General features: G+C 36.2%; 1 protein-coding gene across 5 annotated transcripts; it reads left to right on the top strand.

Annotated features, from left to right (window-relative positions):
- Positions 1-10,606: 10,606 nt before the first annotated feature.
- On the top strand, positions 10,607-21,865 carry LOC126688397 (uncharacterized). 5 transcript variants are annotated; one of them, XR_007644254.1, is made up of 9 exons: positions 10,607-10,770; positions 10,897-11,608; positions 11,763-12,203; positions 12,405-12,924; positions 18,494-20,034; positions 20,139-20,683; positions 21,143-21,239; positions 21,500-21,671; positions 21,780-21,865. XR_007644254.1 is itself a non-coding variant. In XM_050383069.1 (6 exons), exons 2-6 carry the CDS (start codon positions 11,062-11,064, stop codon positions 20,360-20,362), a joined length of 3,273 nt encoding a protein of 1,090 aa, XP_050239026.1. In that variant the 5' UTR covers positions 10,607-10,770; positions 10,897-11,061; the 3' UTR covers positions 20,363-20,740. The 5 variants fall into 5 exon arrangements, 1 of the variants encoding a protein (XP_050239026.1); XR_007644252.1 differs by having other exon boundaries at positions 21,148-21,239; positions 21,500-21,865; XR_007644251.1 differs by having other exon boundaries at positions 21,500-21,865.
- Positions 21,866-22,228: the final 363 nt, after the last annotated feature.

Here is a 22,228-nt window from a genome sequence, read left to right as displayed (position 1 = left end):
CATCATCAGCACAAAGTGGATATTCTGCAATAAGACTGATAAGGAGGGTAATGTGATTCGCAACAAGGCTCGTCTTGTAGCTCAAGGATATTCTCAAATGGAATGAGTAGACTATGATGAGACATTTGCTCTAGTAGCCCGTATGGAGTCCATCAGAATTCTCCTAGCCCTGGTATGTCACTTGAAGTTCAAGCATTATCAAATGGATGTAAAGACTGCTTTCTTGAATGGATTCCTTAAAGAAGATGTCTATGTGACTCAACCAAAATGATTTATTGATCCACACTTTTCAGATCATGTGTTGTATCTCAAGAAGGCATTTTATGGTTTAAAGCAAGCCCCTAGAGTTTGGTATGATCTGCTCACACAATACTTGGTGTCATATGGGTTCACAAGAGGAAAAGCTTATCAAACTCTCTTCATCAAAAGGGAAAATGGCGAGTTGATAGTTGCTTAAGTTTATGTTGATGATATCATCTTTGGGTTGACTAAAAATGAACTTGCTCATAGTTTCTCAAAACTCATGCAGGCCGAGTTCGAGATGAGCATGATTGGAGAGCTGACTCACTTCCTTGGCTTGCAGATTCGTCAACAAGATTTAGGTATATTCCTATCTCAATCTAAATATGCAAGAAATCTTGTGAAAAAGTTTGGTTTGGAATCTGCTAATTCTGTTAGAACCCCTATGAGCCTAAATGTTAAACTGACTATTGACTTGTTAGGTAAAAGTGTAGATTCATCTCTTTATAGAAGCATGACAGGTAATCTTCTTTACTTGACTGTTAATAGACCTAACATTAGTTACAATGTGGGAGTGTGTGCTAGATATCAGGCAAATTCCAAAGAGTCACATATGATTGCTTTGAAAAGAATCATAAAGTATGTCAAAATCACTGCCGACTTTGGTGTGTGGTACAGCAAGGACACAAATGATGTCTTAGTTGGGTATTTTGACGCTGACTGGGCTGGGAATGCTAATGATAAAAAAAGTACATCAGGCGGTTGTTTCTATGTGGGTAATAATCTTGTCTCCTGGATGTGCAAAAAGTAGAATTTCATCTCATTATTCACTGCAGAAGCTGAGTACATTGCAGCCGGTAGCTGTTGCACCCAACTTCTATGGATGCAAAAACTCCTCCATGATTACGGTATTTATCAAGAGCATCTTACCATTTACTGCGACAATACCAGTGCCATAAACATTTCTAAGAATCTAGTTCAACATTCTCGAACTAAACACATAGAGATTCGACATCACTTCATTCGGGAGCTTGTCGAAGATGGTACTCTTACTCTTGAGTTCATTCACATTAATGATCAGAAGGCTGATTTTTTTACCAAAACTCTTGTTAGCAAACGGTTTGAATTCTTTCGCTAAAACATTGGTGTTATCTCCATGGATTGATTTCTTTTTCTTCTCCTTCTTTCTCATGCATTTGCATCTAGTTTTATGCATTACTTTATTTAACATGTTTTGTTTGTTTGTTTTTCAATTTTGCTTTATTTTGTTTTTCATATAAAAATTAAAAAAAATTTGAAAAATCAAAAAAATACAAAAACAGTGTGTATTTGTGTACATTGGTACTTGTGTACCTTGGATAGTCATTGAAACAAAATTTTTCTAAATTTTGTATCATTTGTAGCTTAGATGAGCATCACTATGCATAACTAAGCAAGTGAGTTTTGTAACTCGTGTTTGTAATGAGTAAGGTTAAGTAATCTCTTGTACTTAACACTCATATCACTCTTTTAAACGGGAAGGACTAGAAAATCTTAAGAGAAAGACATAAATAACCATCTCACCACTGTTGCCCGCCAATCATGCAGTGATATTTGTATGCTTCGACATAACAAAAGTGGAATGTCAAATGCTTAACATCATTGGGTATTTCTTTTCTATCTCTTATATGTCCATGCATGGTTTGCTTAAAAGAAAATTTTGCAAAGAAAAATAAAAAGCAAAAAGAATCAAAATGCTTTATATATGATTGCAAGCATGTATTCTAGGAGATGTGAGAGTTATAGGATGTATCTCGAAAGTGATAGTCTCCATCAAAAAGTTATGATTGTGTGTGAGTTAAAGTGATTTTCTCATATCTCAAATCGTCATAACATGTAGACACTTATGCAATCTTGTCATGTTTTTCACACACAACACGGAATATTCTTTACTACCTTTGACACATATGCAGGTATAATGTGATTTGGCCATCACAAGGAATACATGTGTTAATGTATGCTCACTAAACTGTCTTAACTTGTTTTTGAAATATAAAATTGGTTAGACTTGTTTAGTGTGTGCGTGTTTTGGATCTATGTGCTTGACATTTTTTTCTTGTTGAGAGATGATTTTGAGAGCTTAAAATGTTGTTTGGATCTTTGGTTGTATAGCATGCTTGATTGCATTCATATCTGTGTTTTTCTCTTCTTGAAAAACTGTTTTTAAGAAATCTCGACAGCTGCTGGACACCTCTCGACAGCTAAACTATCTATCGAGCCCCTTCAGCTGCTTTTTATTGCATTCTCAATAACTTATCGATAGCTGCTTGATCAATTGAGAAACTTTCTAGATGCTCGATAGCTTCTCGATCCATCAAGATCCTCTAACTGTGGACACCTCTTGACAGATCCTGGACAGCTCTTCGACAACTTTTTCACACGTTTTAAATCTTGACACCTCTCGACACCTCCCAATCTATCGAGATTTATGACTTTTCTATATAAAGGTTCTGCACGATTTTTCTTCATTTCTCCTCGATCTCTCTCAATTGTTTTCAATCTTTTCACCTCCCAAACACTCTCTTCTCTCTTAAAACCTTCAACCCACGTGATTTTCGGCCTTTTCTTGTCTCAAATCACTTGGTATGATCTCTTTATCTCTCATTCTTTATGCATTTCATGCATTTAGATTTAGGTTTTAGGTTTTTGAAAAAATTTTGGGGTTTTTCAAAATTGATGAAATTTTTGGGATGGGTTTTATGTAAATGATTCTAAATGTTCATGCATTGCATCACATTTGCATTATAACAATATTTCATGCATTTAGATGTGTGTTTACTTTGTTGCAATGATTGTATGCTGGTAGGTTTGGATTAGACTGAGCCCATGATGTATTTAAGTTTGCATGTCACATGTTCATGCATTTTTCATGCATACATACCTTTAAGTTTTTATATTCTTATATATTGTCTTGTTGGTGCTTTTCTGATTGTCTCTCTCTCTCCCTCTCTCTCTTTCTTGTGTTAGTCTGCTTTATGGCACCCAAACGCAAATCACTCCGTCCTATAATCCTCTTCGTTTTGGGGCATCCACTTCTTCTTCTAACCCTACACCTTCTCATGTACGGTTCCATGATGATAAAGCTCGAAAGGAATTTTTGGAGAACTTTTCCAGAAGAGGCGTTCATTCAAAATGCCAAGTCATCTTATCAGATTTTTTTGATATTGACCTACCCATTGTCATCTACAGTAGAGGTTGAGGGTCACTGTGGAACATCTCGGTCACTTGTCCCTCCATGATCATACGGGAGTTTTACTCCAATATGCACAAATTTGAAACTTTTGTACCTTATCTCTTCTCTCGCGTTCAAGGTATGCGCACAATAGTTACTCCGAATATTGTATCTGAGGTACTACACGTTCCTAGGGTAGCACATCTTGACTACCCTGGCTGCAATCGTCTGAGGACTGTGTCCAAAGACGAACTCTCGTCTCTCTTTTGTGAGACACCTTCATCTTAGGGTGACCGTCAAAACACCCATTGCTCGGGCTTTGCAAAAGGTCCAAGATTCTTTAACATGGTAATGACATTCATTCTTCATCTATTGTCTCACTATAACTCCATTACAGAGCCTCGTGCTCGATTTTTGTTATCCCTTTTAGAGGATATCTCTATCGACTTCCCTTCTCACTTCATTTTATCCCTTATAGATGTCTATAGGGATACGACGACCCGTGATAAATTTATTTTTCTTTCGGTTATCACGCGGATTTTTCGCCATTTTTCTGTCTCCTTTCCCGAGTCTCCACACTTCACGGTTAAAAGTGTCATAGATGCTGCTATCGTCAGATGGAGCAAGGCACAACTTAGACCAAGGCGGCCTCGAACAGAGATGGTGACTCCTCTAGCTTCTAATGCTCCATTCACCTCTGCTCCTTCATCTACTGCGGGTGGAGTGACTCTTGAGGCCATCATGGCACAGCTTGTGCGCATGGATGCTCGCCTTGACACACTAAGTGATGAGTTGTGTTAAGTGAACACCCGTGTTGGTCGTATCGCTCAACGACAGGCTGTCATGAGTGGTTTCACTGTTGCTTCTTCTCCATCTGCACCGGCTTCTGAGGATGAGAGTGATGATGGCTCCAGCAGTGATGATGCTGATGAGGATGATGGTGCTAGCTCGCCCAGTGATGATGAGATATCTACTTGATGTACTTACCCTTTGTCACTCGTGACAAAAAGGGGAAATAGTTTTGATATGAAAGTAGTCATATACATAGTGGGAGGGCTAGCATAGGAGATTTTTTTGTGATAGGGGGAGTGTTTATGAGGGATGTAATGAGGACTTTTTGTATCTTTTCTTTTCTTTCTATTTTAGATACATTATTTTTGTACATCAGTCTTGTGACCACTTAATGATAGCAAACCTTGTACTTATGTTGATATATATATTGAGGTTGCTATTACTTTATTTCACCTATCTTTACATTTGTTGTTTCTCTTCTCTTTTTATGCACATGATCCTTATATATTGTATGCAATCTATTATTTCTGTTTCACACTAAGATGCTGTAATGAGTTTTTTTTAAAGTGTTTCAGAAATACAGGTTGTCAAAGTTTTCTTGCCATAAACTCTCTTCTTGCAAAGTTTTTCAAAAGTTGGTGTTAGGATAGATTTTATTGTATTCAACAAGTGAGTATGAGTTGAGTGATTTATGACTTCTCTCATATGTTCATTTGTTTGTTGTGATTTTGTCTCGGATTGCCAAAGGAGGAGATTGTTAGGACATATGTGATTTAATGTTAGGAACATATGTCAAATTAGAATTAGTTAATCCTTTGACAAAACACATTTAACTTGTAATTGGGTAGATCTAGGATGTATTTAATGCTTCAAGGAACAAGGTTTCAAGAATAAGTGTTAAAGCCATGCAAGTCTGTTCAAGAAACAAGTGAAGAAGTGCTGGATTTTAAAACTCGACAGCTAGTATCTATCGAGATTTAAAAGCTGTTGAAATCCGATGCTCGACAGCTAGCTCGACAGATAAACTATCTATTGAGGTTTATGAAAAACAGATTTTCTGTTCTAATTTTCATCCTATCCTTGTGTATATGTTTGAGTTATCTTTTCTCATAACCCTAAACATATATAAAGATTATTTTAAGGGCCGTAAAAGGTTGCGTGAGTGTGAAGCAAAGTTGTATTCATGCAAATTATGACCGGAGATAGAATTTACCCTAGTTCATTTTTCTCTTGAAAAAGCTACTGTGTTTGTACACCGTAGGGTTTTGTGACCAAAGAGTTTCGTGATTTTCATCATGTGATGAACTAAAGAACTTTTCAACTAACATCTTTCTCAAGTTGGTGAATAAGCCGCATATTAGGATTCGCATATCAAATTGGTTAGTCACGTACTGGGAGTCATGCATTGAAAATGAGAGATTTTCACTACAGAACAAGTCCAATTGGGTATTGAGATAAGGGTTCAACTGTAGGTTGGTATAAAGTATTGGGATTCCTTTATTTGTAACCGCTTGTTGTGATAATAGTGAATTCTCCGGAGTAATGACCTTAAAATCACCCGATGGGATTTTTGCCATGTAGGTTTTCCCCATTCGTAAACAAATCACGGTATCAATTTAATTTCTGCTGCATTTAGCTAATTGATGATTTGTTTGTGCTACCACACGTGTTGCATGCTAATTGAATTAATTAATTAACTTGGTTAATTAATTTGTTAGTTCATCACAAAAGGTCAATACATTCGTGGCCTATCAAAATGTTAGGAATCCGATGGTTCTTAATGGGGATAGATAGGAATTATAGGGGGATTGATGAGAATTGTAGAAGAATTGACTTAATTCGAGGTAGTTACACTCCATAGAGAGAGAGAGAGAGAGAGAGAAGAGAGAGAGAGAGAGAGAGAGAGAGAGAGAGAGAGAGAGAGAGAGACAGAGAGAGATGCACTAAGAAATTGGTTTTTTCTGATATCTAATATTGAATTACAATCATATATATAGGAGACTAGCTCTAATCTTATTAGCCCACATGGCCTCATCCTATTGATTCTATTATTCTCCATGTGAATTAATAATTACAACATGTGCTAAATGTGATTAAAATGCTTGGAATTGTAACTAACTAACTAACTAAATCTCAATACAATAATTATTATCCATATGCTTATAGCATTCCTAACAGAATCTAAACATACACCTTGGCTTTCCCATGTATTAGTTAAGGTCCTCTTCTCAAGGCTTTAAAAGGACTCATCAAGGTTCTAGGGCCTTGATGTTGACTATTCTTGGTTTGGCCCTTTTCAAAAAATGGGACAAATTCCCTCTTGCTAATATTGTAACCGAAAAGGCTCCTGACCACCTTTCCTCTTTGCTGCATGTCCTTTACCTTGACCGAAATCCCTCGGTTCCTACGTTAGGTACTACACCTGAGGACACCACTTGTCCCTTTCACTTCTCTCTGCCTCTTGATTTCAATAGGACATCTAACGAATCTTTCATTCTTTCACGGATACATGTGAGTGGCTTGTACTATCTTCTGGGTCGCTCACATCCTTCTTGGGATCTTCTGAGCTGTCCACGTCCTTCCCAAGATCTTTTAGGCTTTCCCTCAAAGGATATGCTTCCTGGATGATGGAGATCCTGCTCGTGGCCGAAGTCTGGGTCCTTTTCTTTTTTACTTTTTTTCTTTCTTTTTCCTTCTTTTTAGGCCTTTGAGCCTTCATGGTCCTTCTTAACTTCACGAGCATGGTCTTTCCTTGTTTTTCATGGAATGAGCTTCCTTGTCACATTTTGGTCCTCAACAAAAAGCAGGTATTATCAATGCAAGTCAAACATTTTTTTTTTGGTTGATAAACTTCAATAGCATTAAAAAAGGGAAGAACCAGCAGGAAAATTTGCCATACAAGAAAGCCTTAGGGGCATTAGCAGATTATCACGGCCAAAACAAAAGGAACAAATAGAATTTAAAGCTACCTTTGCAACAATATGTGTGGGAACATGACAAGATCGCCTAACCCAATCAAAAGAGCAGCTAACTAAGGTAGAAACTAGGTTATGAACACTTTGTAGCACATCTGTCATTATATTAAGCACCTGGACATAATTGTTGTATAGTGTAGCAAATTGAATAGCATTGTAAGTGTGTGTGATTGATTGTGCTAAGTGAGCTGTAAGTGAGTTAGTTGTGACAGTTTTGTTAGTTAGAGTAGTTGGGTTGTTATTAGTTAGTTAGTTGTTAGTTTTGGCGGGAAGACTTTAGCCTTGTATAAAGATGTGGAATGTTATGAGAAAGGGCAAGAATGGAATTACATCAACTTCCTTAGTCTAATTCAGTCTTTCTTCCTCTTTCTTTTTGCTTGGAGGTAGTTACCCTTGAAGTAACTAGCAATTCGCAATTCTGTTTTCCTTTTCCTTTCCCTGTTTTCTTATTCTTTCCTTTCTATTTTTCTGATTAGCCAAACACTTAACACATTGTACATAGACATTCGTCCATTTGCATAGTAGTCCATATTTCTATGGTTTATTGTTTTGTCATTGTGTTAGTGAACATTAACACCTTATAGTCTTGAACTGGTTCTACAATTATGTGCGTGAAACTCATCACTAACAGAAGATGATTTTATTAAAGCAACAATGGTTGAGCTAGAAACAAAGCAAGAACCTTAGCCTTACCAACCAAACATGAGATGTTTGTCTTCTTGTTCTCATTTCCTTCATGAACGTAGGATCATAATTTAATAGAGTTATCTACCTTTTATCAATGATAAACCAAACCTTTCATACTTCTAGGAAATATCAACAACCCCTTCAATTATAATAACTGTCCTAGTAATTTAAAGCAAAATCACCTACACCCTTTCAAAATGACTGGAATATGCAAACCACTTTTAAATTAGAATCTAAATTGCTTAAAGGATTAGACAATGGTGTTTTTTCTCCAAGAGTTTGTTATATATTTTCAAAGTCAAATTGGTGTTTTCCCAATGCCAATGATGTTGTCAATAATCACCACATATTTTAGTAGAACAGTGTAAAACTTTGAAAGAATGACAAAAGAGATCCCATGCATACAATATAATAATGTCGTAAAAATTTAAATATTTCTTCTCTTTCTTCACCTCTTTTGTGACATCCAAGAAAGACTTTCAAATTTCCTGTTTCTTAGCATCAAGATAGCCAACAATGTAATTTATTTGAGATTCTAATTTGAAAGATTAACTTTAGCCACTACATTCCTTGGTTTCCTTCAGCAACCATATAAAACCTTTTATTTTTTTGTTGGGGGGGGGGGGGGGGGGGTGAGGGGCAGCCCAAATAGCTATTTAAAGAAGATGCCCATATCCTAACCAATCTAAATAAAAACCAAAAACCATTCAAATGTATTCTATTGCTACACTTTCTTAGTAACCAAACAAAAATCATTATTTATAAATTAAAAAAAGTTTGCAATGGCACAAAAGAGAGGGAGGGAGAGGGTTTAAAAGAAACCAACCTCATATAATACGCGAAGGTACTAATTAGAGTCCATTGGTAGCCTATGTAAAGAATACTTGTAGTCAACAACAGTGCAAGGCTACAAGCAATCTACCATACAGATTATAATCATACTCCAAGAAAAAAAATTATCTAAAATGAGAGAGAAGAATGGGAAGGACATAAAAATAAATTTGATTTATGTTATTAATTAAAAATTTCAAAGTTTATGGACTTTCATATGAAAGGTTGCTAGAGCCACACATCAAGTAACTTAGGATTTTAAATATAATTGAGTCAAGATTAGTAACAATGAACAAAATAGCCCATCAGGTTTGTGTAGAAAAATCATCAAATTTAAAAGCAATTAATTATGAGACTATTACATCAACTGGGGCAAAAAATACTTTAAGAGAATGAAGATGAAGTCACTCTTTAATCTTTTGGGCCTCACAACTCACTCTCATTGTAGCTATGCTGTTAGATAAAAGGAAAATGTTTCAATTAAACACTTGAACATGTTAAAATAAATATCTACGTAGAGTAGATACAAAACCATATTTTCTATAGGAGATCAAGTTAATTTAGAAACACAAATAGGTCCAGTTTCATATTCTTTCTAGAAAAATACTACCAAAGAATATTAAAGAAACAATAGAGAATAAAGGAAAAGACCGGTAAATACATGGGCTGTTCTCATCTTGCAGTTTCTGAATTGTTCAAATTGTAGGATAGTTGTTCTCTATGAAGAATCTTACACAAATATAAAAGATCAATTTACAGTTCCAAATAACCTATATAATAGAATGCCAACTCCTTGTCGGCAAAACAATTAAAAGCAATAAGAATCCAATTTTCAACCAACATGAACTTCAAGAAACATTGAAAAAAGAGAACAGATTGAATAACCCACCATGAAACTGCAAGTGTAAAAGAACTACACATGCGGTTATAAACTTATTTCTGAAGAATAAAAAAGCAAGCCTTACAGGAGCATTCAAATATTTTGCAACCCCATCAAAGTAAACATTAACCTTTCAGCAGAGTGCTTAAAGTCAATATTTAACAATGAGAAAACAATCCTAGATTTAGCAATTGCCTTTGTCTTATGCACATGACAAATAATTGGGGGCCATAGTGTCCGATCAAGATGCTAGCTAAGTACCCAAGAACAGGACTTCCTTCAAGATAAAGAGTCTAATGTTTTGAGAGGCAGACTGCGTTTGAAGTCAAAAGACGAGTCGAATGTTTTTAAAGTCTAATTGTTTTTGGAGAGAGTTTTTTTTTTTTAATTAATTAAAAAAATTGTTTAGGTGGAAAATTGTGGGAGCAGCAAAGCTTACGTGGCACATTATTAGAGGTCAACCAAAGGGTTCGATATAACCAAAACGGTACTTATGGTATTGGGTAAAGAAGGGCAGTCATTAACGCTTTGTTTGTTTCGGAGGAAAACTTTATATAAAAATAGTTTTCCGTATTTTCTAGTGTTTGGTAGCATCACGAAAAATGAGTTAAATGAAAACATATTTGGTTAACATAAAAAGTATAGTTATTTTTAGAGATGGTTTTTCCCTAATTTTTTTTAGAAAACAACTCTATTTCATAGTAAACTAAATAAGGGAAGTTAATAAATTATTTTTCAACTCATTCAAATTAACGACCAAACATAAGCAATTTTTTTTTTGAGAAAGAAACATAAGAAAATTATATAATTTTATAGAAAATACTTTTGTCAAATTAGCCTGTTTGGTACGTGCGTTTAAATAACAGTTTTTAATCCTTTTGAAAAATAAGTATAAGTGAAAAAATAAATAAGAGTATGTGTAATATTATTTAAAAATTGAAAAGATGTGTTTAACACGTGTGCCAAACATCCCATTTTTCCCATTTTCTAAAAAATTCACGAAAAGAAAACACGGTCCCAAAACCGATAATAACCTAGACCCAAGAACGCCTCCACTCCCCTATATAGCCTAGCCCAATCGCCCTACCATTCTTACCTACCTTTCTTCGCATCTTATTCTGATTCTGATTCTCTCCCTCTTCCAGTTCCAGCAGGTCAGCTCCAATATTTTGTTTTTGTTTTTCTTGCTCCATCTACTCGGACTTCTGATTTTTCGTTCGTGCTTTGATTTTGAGAATTTCCTTTTCATATTTGTTATTGCTTTGCTTTACTGAAATTAGGGTTCTCAAGTGCTTTCTCTGATTCGAACAACGGTATCAATGGAGGCTTTGCTTGATTGAGATTTTATATTAGGGTTTTGGTATTGAAGCATCTTCTTAAGGCTGCTTTGTGTGAGTGAGTCTCGGTAGTTAGTTTGTGGAAAGTAGGGTTTAATTAATTAATTAATGGCGGATCGAAACTCTGCCCTTGCTAAGCCTATATGGATGAAGCAAGCGGAAGAGGCGAAGTTGAAGAGTGAGGCTGAGAAAGCCGCTGCTGCAAAAGCTGCCTTTGAAGCCACTTTCAAAGATGTTGACAAAAATCATGAAAAGAAACCAGCTTTATCGGCTGATGATAGTGAATCCGATGAAGAAGGTGAGGACGATGAGGAGGATTTGGCAAACAAACCGATTGGCCCCGTTGACCCCTCCAAGTGCACGGCCGCTGGGGCTGGCATAGCAGGTGGCACGGCGTGTGCATCCTCTTCGTTTATGGTGGTCACCAAAGATGCTGATGGGAGGAAGGTGGCCAATGGGGGAGCACAGATTAAGGTGAAGGTGTCACCAGGGGTTGGTGTTGGAGGATCGGAGCAAGAAGGGATTGTCAAGGATATGGGCGACGGCACCTACACAGTTACTTATGTTGTCCCCAAAAGAGGGAATTATATGGTTACTATTGAGTGCAATGGGAAACCCATCATGGGTAGCCCCTTCCCGGTCTTTTTCAGTGCAGGTAATCATCATCATCATCATCATCATTTTTAATTTAGATATGTGAATATTTTCTCTTTTAATTAAGCATAACCTCACTTCAGTGAACATATAGATTTATTTACAAGTCAACCCCTACATGGCTAATTTTAAGACATTGATTTGTTATCATGCAGGTACCAGTAGTGGAGGACTGCTGGGTTTGGCTCCTGCATCCACATTTCCAAATCTAGTTAACCAAACCATGCCCAATATGCCAAACTATTCAGGGTCTGTTTCAGGGGCGTTCCCAGGATTATTGGGAATGATTCCAGGCATTGTTCCTGGTGCCTCAGGGGGCGCTATTTTGCCTGGAATCGGTGCATCTCTTGGGGAAGTTTGTCGAGAATACCTTAATGGTCGTTGTGCCAAAACTGATTGTAAGTTGAACCACCCGCCTCACAATTTGCTAATGACTGCATTAGCTGCAACAACCTCGATGGGGACGGTCAGTCAAGTTCCTATGGCACCCTCTGCAGCTGCAATGGCTGCTGCTCAGGCAATTGTTGCTGCCCAAGCCCTACAAGCCCATGCAGCTCAGGTGCAAGCACAAGCTCAGTCAGCAAAAGAATCATCTGGTATTTCATCTTTTGTTACATTCTCTTTTGTATACCATATGGTTTAATGTTTGCTAGTTTCTTTCATCTCATGCTGCTTCTGGTTTACCCTTGTTTCAGAATGTGGGTACTCCTGTTTGTGGCTTTCCTAATGGCATAATTATTTTTGTTATTGTTATTCTTCCTCACCTTTTTACCACTGAATGTTTCTTTCCTTGTCAGGTTCACCTGATAAAGCTGGGAAGTCTGATGCACTGAAGAAAACACTTCAAGTTAGCAACCTTAGTCCACTTCTTACAGTGGAACAGCTCAAACAACTTTTCAGCTTTTATGGCTCAGTTGTTGAATGTACCATCACTGATTCAAAACATTTTGCTTACATAGAGTATTTAAAACCTGAAGAAGCAACTGCGGCTTTGGCATTGAATAATATGGATGTTGGAGGTCGCCCTTTGAATGTTGAAATGGCAAAATCTCTTCCACAAAAACCAGCTCTTTTGAATTCTCCACTGGCTTCCTCTTCTCTTCCACTGATGATGCAGCAAGCTGTTGCCATGCAGCAGATGCAATTCCAGCAGGCTTTGCTTATGCAACAAACTATGACTGCACAACAGGCAGCAAATCGAGCTGCAACAATGAAGTCGGCAACAGAGTTAGCTGCAGCGAGAGCTGCTGAAATAAGTAAGAAATTAAAAGTTGACGGAGTTGGAAATGAAGAGAATGAAGTGAAACAAAAATCAAGGTGCATTACATTTTCCAAATTTCTTTAAGAATATTACTGATTATATTTAAGCTTGAATTGTCAAACCTGGAAAGGCATTATGCTGGACACGTTAAACATCTGTTTGTCATGATGCAAAGTTTTCACCAAAGTCTACTTTTTTGCTTTTGTAGGGTTTTTTTGGGGGGGGGGGGGGGTTGGATTTGCACTTTTGGATGAGTGAGTAGGAAAGCGAGGTTTATTAAACCAAAAAAAGAGAGTAGGAAAGCTAGGTTGGCTAGAATTTGCTCGTATATTGGGATGGGTTTCTTTAGATCTAGTACACAATATTGCTGAATTTAGATTTCAGATATGATATTCCTGAAATTGGCATTTAGTTTCTGGTGGAAATATAGAGAAAACCATCTTTTAACGTATTCGTTTGGTTGAAATTGATGATTTCAGTTATGCTTTTATTTATCTTCTTTATGAGCTTGTATTTTAATTGGAAATGTCTTTAGTTTCAACTAGGTTTGCTTGTGAAACTGTTTCTTTATTCAAGTTTATTATGATATTTTCTTATTAATGCAAGTAAAACCGTATTTATGGCCTTAATATATGGTGGCTATTTCTGGTCCAACCTGCCAGCCAGTGACAAATTCAACTGTCTTTCTAATTCCATTAATCTATTCTGTTTGTGTCTGGGTTGGGGTTGATAAATCAAGTTTCTTTGGCAAATGGGTTGAGCATGGGTTCAAGAATTGGACTGATATAGTATGTATTGCTTCAATCCTAAACTTATTATCTATGATACTGATGTGGGGAGGCTATTGTTGAAAAAAATTTATGCCCTATAAGTTTGGTGAATTGTATGTGAGATCTTTATTGTATTGCCCCCATAGTACATTCCCAATGTCCTTTGGGTTTGCTTTGATTTCAATAAAAATTTTGTTATTTAAAAAAAAAAAAAAAGGTTTGGTGAATTGTCATTTCAGCAATGCTGGTAAAAGCGTGCTTGAGCGGGATGTGCAAAGTGCTGCCAAAGTCCCAGCACTTTTACCAGCATTGCTGAAATGACAATGCCCAAACCTCTCTTTTTTATTTTTTATTTATAAATAACAAAAATTTTATTGAAACCACTTGAGTGGGAAGTGCAAAGCGCCAAAGCCCCCTCACTTTTCACATCTAAAGTGAGGCGCATTTGAAGAAGCAGGCATAAAGCGAGCTTTTCTTTTTGGAGCTTTTTTCAATAAGCTCAAAGCTTGCTTTTTGTGCTTTTTAAAAAATGAACCAAATATGAATTTTAGCCATCTGATCTTAATACTATTGAAATAGACTGTTGATTTGGTATATGAAAGTCAATTTTATGGTATTTTACCATACACTTAAGCCCACCCCTTCCACCTTTACCTATACCCTTGACTTTTCTGCTTGGTACCAAGATTGTTGTGTTCCGAAATTTATTCATGGAAAAAAAATGTATGATTTAATCTATTTGTGATAATTATTTAATATTTAGTTACTTTAGTAGTTAATGTTGGGTTCCTAGGCAAGCTAACTTAGCTACCACCCACACTTTAGCCAAATGGTCTCCTAATTTTAAGGGCAAATTACAACTTACCCACATGTGGCTTAGCTGAAATTTAAGTTGCTTATTTGTGGTTTAAAATTTGACATTTTACCCACTTGAGGTTTGACCAAAATTTAAGTTACTTACCTGTGATTTGAAATTCCATGATGCAAGTATTCCAATGGATGGTTTTTGATCTTGTATTTTTATGTTTTTTGTGTTTTTGGAGGAGAAAGACGTAAAAGTGGAGCAAAATTATATGTTTAGCTTTGTTTTTAACAAAGTTGAGTTATAGAAATCTAATTGAGCTAATCTCAGGTGGGTAAAGTGTCAAATTTTAAACCACAGGTAGGCAACTTAAATTTCGGCCAAACCACATGTGGGTAAATTGTAATTTTCCCTAATTTTAAAGTTGTGGTTCTTTTGTGCTGGGTATTTGCCCTTCCTGTTTTGGTGATGTTATTAGGAAGGAAGTTTGTTGTTCTGTATGGTTTGCTCTCTAATAAAGTTGTTATTCATAAAAAAAAAAAAAATAGTAGTTGATGTTGAACATTTAATGAACTGTGCATGTAGATATATATTGATTATTACTGATTAAGTAAATAAGTGATCAAGAGAATGATATAAAATGTTATATTTTAACTTATATGATTTTTTGATTTCTTGATTATTGTATTGCCATTAATAATTATTTTTAAATTTATTACATTTTTCTAAGAAATGTGCACTTCACTTCAATCACTTCTGCTTTGTGCCTAGGCCAAGGTAGTCAAAGGTGAAAGGCGACCATAAGGCAACAAGGCCTTGTCTCACCCGAGGCCTAAGGCCAAAAAAAGGCGCTAGCCAAGTTCTAAATATATTTATTATACCTATAGAACTTAAATCACATGTAACTAGTGTATTGAAATATCATAATGAAGTGTTTTTCAATGTGTTGTATGAAGAAGTTAGGTCTATCAAATTAATTCAAAATGCGTTTAACATGGTTTAGGCTCTATTAGTTATTCTAGCAATAGGTTTTCCAACAAGCTTCTATATAAAATTAATTAATCTAATAATAAGTTTTACAACAAACTTTTGTAAATTAATTTAACTAACAATAGGTTTTATAACATGTCTTTTTAAATTAATAATCTAATAATAGGTTTTACAATTGCAACAAACCTCTATAAAAAATTTAAAATTAAAAGAAGGCTAAAATGCAAATTGCACCTTCTAAGTTTGGCTTAAATTCATTTTAGTCCTTTAACTTTACTTTCATTCAATTGAGTCCTCCAAGTTTCAATTATTTGATTCAGGCCTTCTATCCAATTTTGTTAAAAAATTTCCCTTAAAAAAAAATTTATTTACACTTTTTTGTGTGAGAATTTTTTCAAAAAACCTTTTTTTTCATTTGTTAATTGTATATTTAGGGTCTGTTTGGGATTCGCTTATTTTAATGAAACTGAAATTTTTTTGCTGAAAGTACTGTAGATAAAGGTAAAAGTTAACTGAAATAGTATAGTGGGACCTATAAATAGTACCAAAAAGTACAGTGGGATCTATGAATAGTAATAAAAATAAGCTGAATAGTAAAATAAGCTGGCTCTTTAACTGGTAGCCAAATGCACACTTAATGGCAATTTTTCTAACGAAATTGGACAAAAGGCCCGAACTGAATAACTTTGAAACTTAGAGGACTTAATTGAACAAAAGTAAAATTAGTAGACTGAAATGAATTTTTGTCAAACTTAGAGGGTGGACTTTGCATTTTAGCCTAAAAAAAAAGAGAACCGAGGCTCTCGCCTTAGCATATTTTTCATGGCTTAAGGTGTTGCCTTACTTGCCTAGGCTCCAAAGGCAAGCACCTCACTAAAGGCACCTCGCCTTAGAGCCATGAAGGCGCCACTACCTTAGTGGCTCCTCACCTCGCATGAGCACCTAGGCAAGCGCCCGGCATAGCTTTGATTATAATGGCCTAGGCTCGTGCTTAAGTGTGCCTCACACTTTTACCAACATTTACCAACACTGTTTCAATCCATTAAGTTTAATTGTCATTTTAGTTCGTTAACTTTGACAACGTGGTCATTTTAGTCCTTCTGCCCATTGCCATTTGAAAACTGTTGGTAATTTGCTTAAAATGACATTGTTTCACGTTTGTAACTTTAAAAATTGGTTAGATTTTATTTTAATCATTTATTTAAATAAATAAAAAATCTCAAACCCTCCCCAACATGAAGGAATGGCAAAATGCACCAAGGTAACAAATCCAAATTGAGAACCACGGGTCAACCTATTTGCGATCTTCCCAAATTGATAAGAAAATGCATAGAAAGATCTAGATCCCATTCTCCTACAAATTCTGCAACCGCAATCCCTTACAAGCGACCCACCTAATCACAAAAATCCAAAACAAAATATGAACAAATGCATAGCCGACACAGCCTAGCCACCAGTAGATCTTGGCCAAACCTCCAAAACCCAAATTCAGTCAAGCCACTGAATCCCTAATCAAAGAATGATGCTTACAATTGTTATAATTGCTATGCCAAGGAACTCAGATTTGCCATCAGGATCAAATCTTCTTGGACAAAACACAACAGCAAAGAGAAGTGTTGTGAAGTGCTGTGTTGCAATTGTGAGGACAATTAAAGAAGCATATAGTCACTGGAAAGAAACTAGAGCTGGTTCTCTTGAAATGATTAGGTTGGGGTTGGTGGAATCTTAATCAGTCAGGCTTTGAAGCCCAACCATCTCTTTAATCCTATGATCTATTGGTTCCCAGGTGAAGAAGGGCGGTGGAGTGGATCAGATTTATTTGTAAAAATTAGGAAGGAAGATGACAATGGGATGCTTTAGAAGTTTTGAAGTGTAGAATGAATATTGAAGGCTATTTGTTTGTGGTGATGCTTGTGAAATTCCGACCCTCTTCATTCATGGTGGTTGGGGGGGGGAGTCTGAAACTTTTTTTTTTTTTTTGGTTTAATTAAATGAATAACATAATCTTTAAATAATTTTTTAATGTTAGAAACATGACAGCTTTATTTTAAGAGAGTTAACGGTGTTTTCAAATGGCAAATGACGGAAAGACTAAAATGATCGCTTTGTCAAAGTTAGCGAACTAAAATGACAAAATTTAAACTTAGTGGACTTGATTGACAATTCACCAAACTTATAGGGTGTGAATTGTATTTTGCCAAAAAAAAAGAAAGATTTTAGTCTTTTGTTTGAAGGATGAAAGATAGAGGCTTTAGCGTTATATACTTAGTGGGGGATGGTAACGGTAAAGGATTAATAGTGGAAAGGTAAACAAAATTTGCATTGCAGGAATTTTGGGATTTCAGAGGTTATGGTGAAAGGTTAGGAAAGACATGCATTTATAGTTTGTAATTATGCAGGAAACTAGAAAGGTATCAAATTGATTTAGCAGGAAATTTAAGTTTTATGGTGCTGTAATGGGGAGGAATTGGTCCTTCAATGGGAGTTTGGACACTAAATAAGGGAGTGATGGGTTAGGGTTGTAGATGGAATTTCTTTGTGCTTATGACAGAGACTATGGCTTTAAGAGAGGTTCTAATAGAGGCTGGTGAACTGTGATCAAGGAATGCGTAAGATTCAAAATGAAGATGATTAAGAAGTGGTTATTATCGGTGGTCTTATTAATAGTATTAATATTCCTCTGAATATTTGCCTACTTGATCTAGGATTGTATTGTTATTTTAAATGTCATGGCTTCTTTGAGCTAAACTTTTCTTGTACTTGTCCTTCCTTTAAAACTTATATTATTAAAAAAGAAGTATAGTTCTAATAAGGGTCATCATCTTAAATGAGGTCTGGCTATTGATTGAATTGGTTAAAGTGTAGAAAATTGGAAGAAGATAAAAATTTTTTGGCGTAAGATGTTGATTACTTTGATACAGTTATAGAGTTAGGATTGAAAGATAATTGTGATACAATTTTATATTGTTCTATTTAATTCTAAGGGCTTCTTTTATTTATTTATTTATTTTTCGAGATTTTGATTCTTAGAAAGTTGTTTATTTATATTACTCTAATTTACAGATCACCATCCACTACTCGTGCGAGGTCAAGGTCAAAGTCTAGATCACCAGTCATTTATCGTCGAAAGCGGAGGTCTCGTTCTTACTCACCTCCATCCCGCCACCCTAGGGATCGTAGATCTAGATCACCATTGAGATCTCACCATCAGTCTGGCTATGACAATGAATGGTGGTCATATCGAGACATTCGGGATGGCAGTGACAGAACTAGAAGGCGAGATTCAGAAAGATCACATGATCATCATTTATCTGCTTCGAGAAGACATAAGAGCAGGAGTGCAAGCCCTCTAACAAGAAAATCATACCGAGCTGATTCAGTCTCACCAAAACGTCACCGAGAAAGTTCACCATATAGAGCAAGGAAATCATCTCGTGTTCGTTCAAGATCACCAACTCATCAGAGAGTACGTAGGTCATCTCCAAAAATTGCTGATGAAAACAAGTCAAAACACAGAAGACGCTCTAGGTCAAAATCTGTTGATGGTAAGCATCTGTCTGGTGAGAAAACAGAGGAGTCTCGAGATGAAAAATCTAAGTTTCATGATCGAAGGCGTTCCAGGTCCTTATCTAGAGAAGATAAACTTCATAGGAGCAGCAGGTCAACCCCAAGAGGTATGGATGAAAATAAATCCAAACATAGAAGGCGGTCCAGGTCAAAGTCTTTAGAAGGAAAGCACCATGCCAATGAGAAATTAGACAAATCTAGAGAAGATAAACCAAAACATCGTGACAGAAGGCGGTCCAGGTCAAAGTCTTTGGAAGGGAAGCATCACTCTGATAGGAAAGTAGATGAAACAAGAGATGAGAAGTCTAAACATCGTGATAGAAGGCAGTCCAGATCAAGGTCCGTGGAAGGTAAGCGATACTCCAAGGAAAAAGTGGATGAAAGCAGGGACAGAAAATCAAAGCATCGTGACAGAAGACGGTCAAGGTCAGTGTCTGTGGAAGCTAAGCACCATAGAGGAAGCAGGTCATCCCCTGGTAAATCTAAACACAGGAGGCGCTCTAGGTCAAATTCTGCTGAAGGGAAGCATCACTCCTATAATAGAATAGGGGGAAGTAGAGCTGAAAAATCGAAACTTCATGAGAAATCACTGTCCAGTTCAATATCTGCAGAACATAAGCATTGTAGAGGCAGTAGTTTGTCACCGACAAGTATGGAGGAAAATGAATCAAATCATGTAAGCCTATCTAGGTCAGAATTTGCTGAAGGGAAACTTAATTCCAATGATGGGAGGGATGAAAACAGTTATGAAATATCAAAGCATCAAGAAGATGTGAAAGAGGAAGCAGATTCCACTTTGAAGGATTTGATGAGCATGAATGATAATGGGATGTTTATTTCAGAACCTGAGGATTGTAACTCAAAGGAATTGGTGGTGGAAAATATGGCAATTGAATATGACCAGGATCCAAAAAAGGCATATTTGACAAATGTTAACAGCGAAGGAGGAGGTTCATTTTTACCAAGTTGTAGAATCTCCTTGGTTGAAGAGGAGCTAAGGGAACATGAAGCATCTTTAACTGAGCATATAGAGCTAGGTACAGCTAGTAATTGCTATAAACCTAAACAATAATTGATTTTTCAGTGTTAATGATGCTGAAAGTAGCTCTATATCCTTTTTTTTTCCTCCCCTGGTTTACAGGAATGGAAGATCGAGATAATTGTGAGAAGTCAGCCAAAGTGGATAATAGTGACAGAACTGGCTCAAACCAGCGCGTGGATTGCATTAATGATGAATCAGAGTTTGTGATTAGAGATAGGTCTTCAATTTCCCCAATGCTGAAGGCTCAACCGAGAAGCTCTATCTCACCCGAGGCGGATATGTTTCCTGGTGACTTCAGTATAGAAGATATAAACCAATGCTAGAAGTATATCGTGGACCATGGGGTTGCTGTTTTCCAAGATTTTTCATGCTGAGTGATGGGTGCAATTTCTCCGAAAAGGGCTCAGTCTGGTTTCCATGAAAGATTGCTTAATGTTACTTTTGGTGCTCGGAATTTTCTGGCGGTTGTTTGCTCTTCACAAATATGCTTTGTGTTTGTTTATTTCTTTGCAGGTCCTTATGGAATTGACCGGGACTATAGTCTTGAAGCTGGTCTTCCTGTGTTTTAAGTATTTGAAGAAGTTTCATGCTTTCAACCACAATCGGCCATGCATGTTTGTAGCGAGCTTCTTTTACTGCTTGATGTATGTTGGACTATTATTTCTATTATTGCATAGTGAATTTCTTGATTAAAATGTTTATTTAAAGGATTATTCACTCTGCACCTTTTAGGATGTATATAATTTTTCTTATCAAGAAATACCGAATCTGAACACTAATGAAATTTTAAAATATAGGTTAGGTAAAGAATTTTATCGCTATGTGATTTAAGTTCTTAAACATGTTTTTATTGGTCTCTTTCTAAACTCATTCCTTTTAGTCAAATCTATCTCTTAGGCCTGCATTTTCTTTTGCAATCTCTATTTGTTGACTCTTTAAAAAAAAAAAAAATTTGAGAACTTACTGGTTGATGTGGATGATATAATAGATTCCACTTTCGTATAAATTTCTTGTAGTGGGACTGTAATCATTCAGAAATCTTTTTTTTTTTTTTTTTTTTTTTTTTTTTGTTTTACTTTTTTACCCCTCTTTTTGTGGGTTAGGATAGTATCCCCAGCACATGCAGGTATCATGGTGATTTTCATTGGAGCTTTCTGACATTCAATTTGGCAGGATTGATTTTCTCTGATATAAATTGAGGTATGCAGTCATCACAGATTTTGTTTGTTTATGGTGGCAAGCTTGTGTCCTTAATCTTCCATCCAAGTTCTGAAAGTTGTTGAGAGTGTTGGTTAATGCAGTATGGAATAAACATGTTATCTCCTGATAATGTTTGTCAATATTTTTTAGCAATATGTTATAAACCTGGCGTCTTACTCCTTCCCCCATTTTTCTTCCTTTTTTATACTTTTTTTTTTTTTTTTTTTTCCCCTTTTCCTATTCTTGCTTCCCTTCCCAAGAAATTGTTTTGGTTAGGTAAGGGTACCCTTAAGGTCAAGTGAAAGTGTGAAACCAGATGTTGCTGGGATGAATTGCATCAAAATTCCAGTGTTGTGTATGAGCAGATTGCCTGACTCACTTTACAGTCCTTGCTAAAACTTATGGTGAAATCCAAATATTGATTTATATCAGGTAATATTCCAAGCAACTGTTGGGTTGAGTTCATTTTCTTTATAGAAGCTTTCATTTAAGTTTGCACATTTGGTTACTCCTTAGGGTATTTTTAACTGTGCCCTGCAGTGACTCAATCTGGGTAGATCACTGGAATTTTGTACTCGATCTTGATCTTATATTATGGAACTAATCTGAAATAGTATTTGGCTCTATTGCATATTTATTTATGCATTTGCTTGTTTAGGGCCTAAACTTTATTGTAGTCTTATCAGCATTTTGACTTTTTCTGGACTTAGGGGTGGGGGAGGGAGGGATGCCAAAGAGGCTGGGTGGCGGGCTGGGGCAGGAGTGGATTTTATCTTTAGTGTCTTCATGTCTCTTTGCGAGTGAATGCATTTCTGCCATGTCTATTTACAGATTTTGTCAACATGCCCCATGAGAAATAGCGCTAGTGAGAAATGCTGGAGACATACAAAGGGTGGTTTTTTTTTTTTTTCCCCCAACTCTTAAGGACAATTGGAACTAATTTTTGCTTGATTAGTTAGTGTCTGAAACCTGTCATTTTTCTGTTGGCC

This window comes from Quercus robur, chromosome 6 (genome assembly GCF_932294415.1).
Source record: "Quercus robur chromosome 6, dhQueRobu3.1, whole genome shotgun sequence".
In the NCBI taxonomy this organism is placed as follows: Eukaryota; Viridiplantae; Streptophyta; class Magnoliopsida; order Fagales; family Fagaceae; genus Quercus; species Quercus robur.
This window is presented reverse-complemented; position numbering and strand designations above follow the sequence as displayed.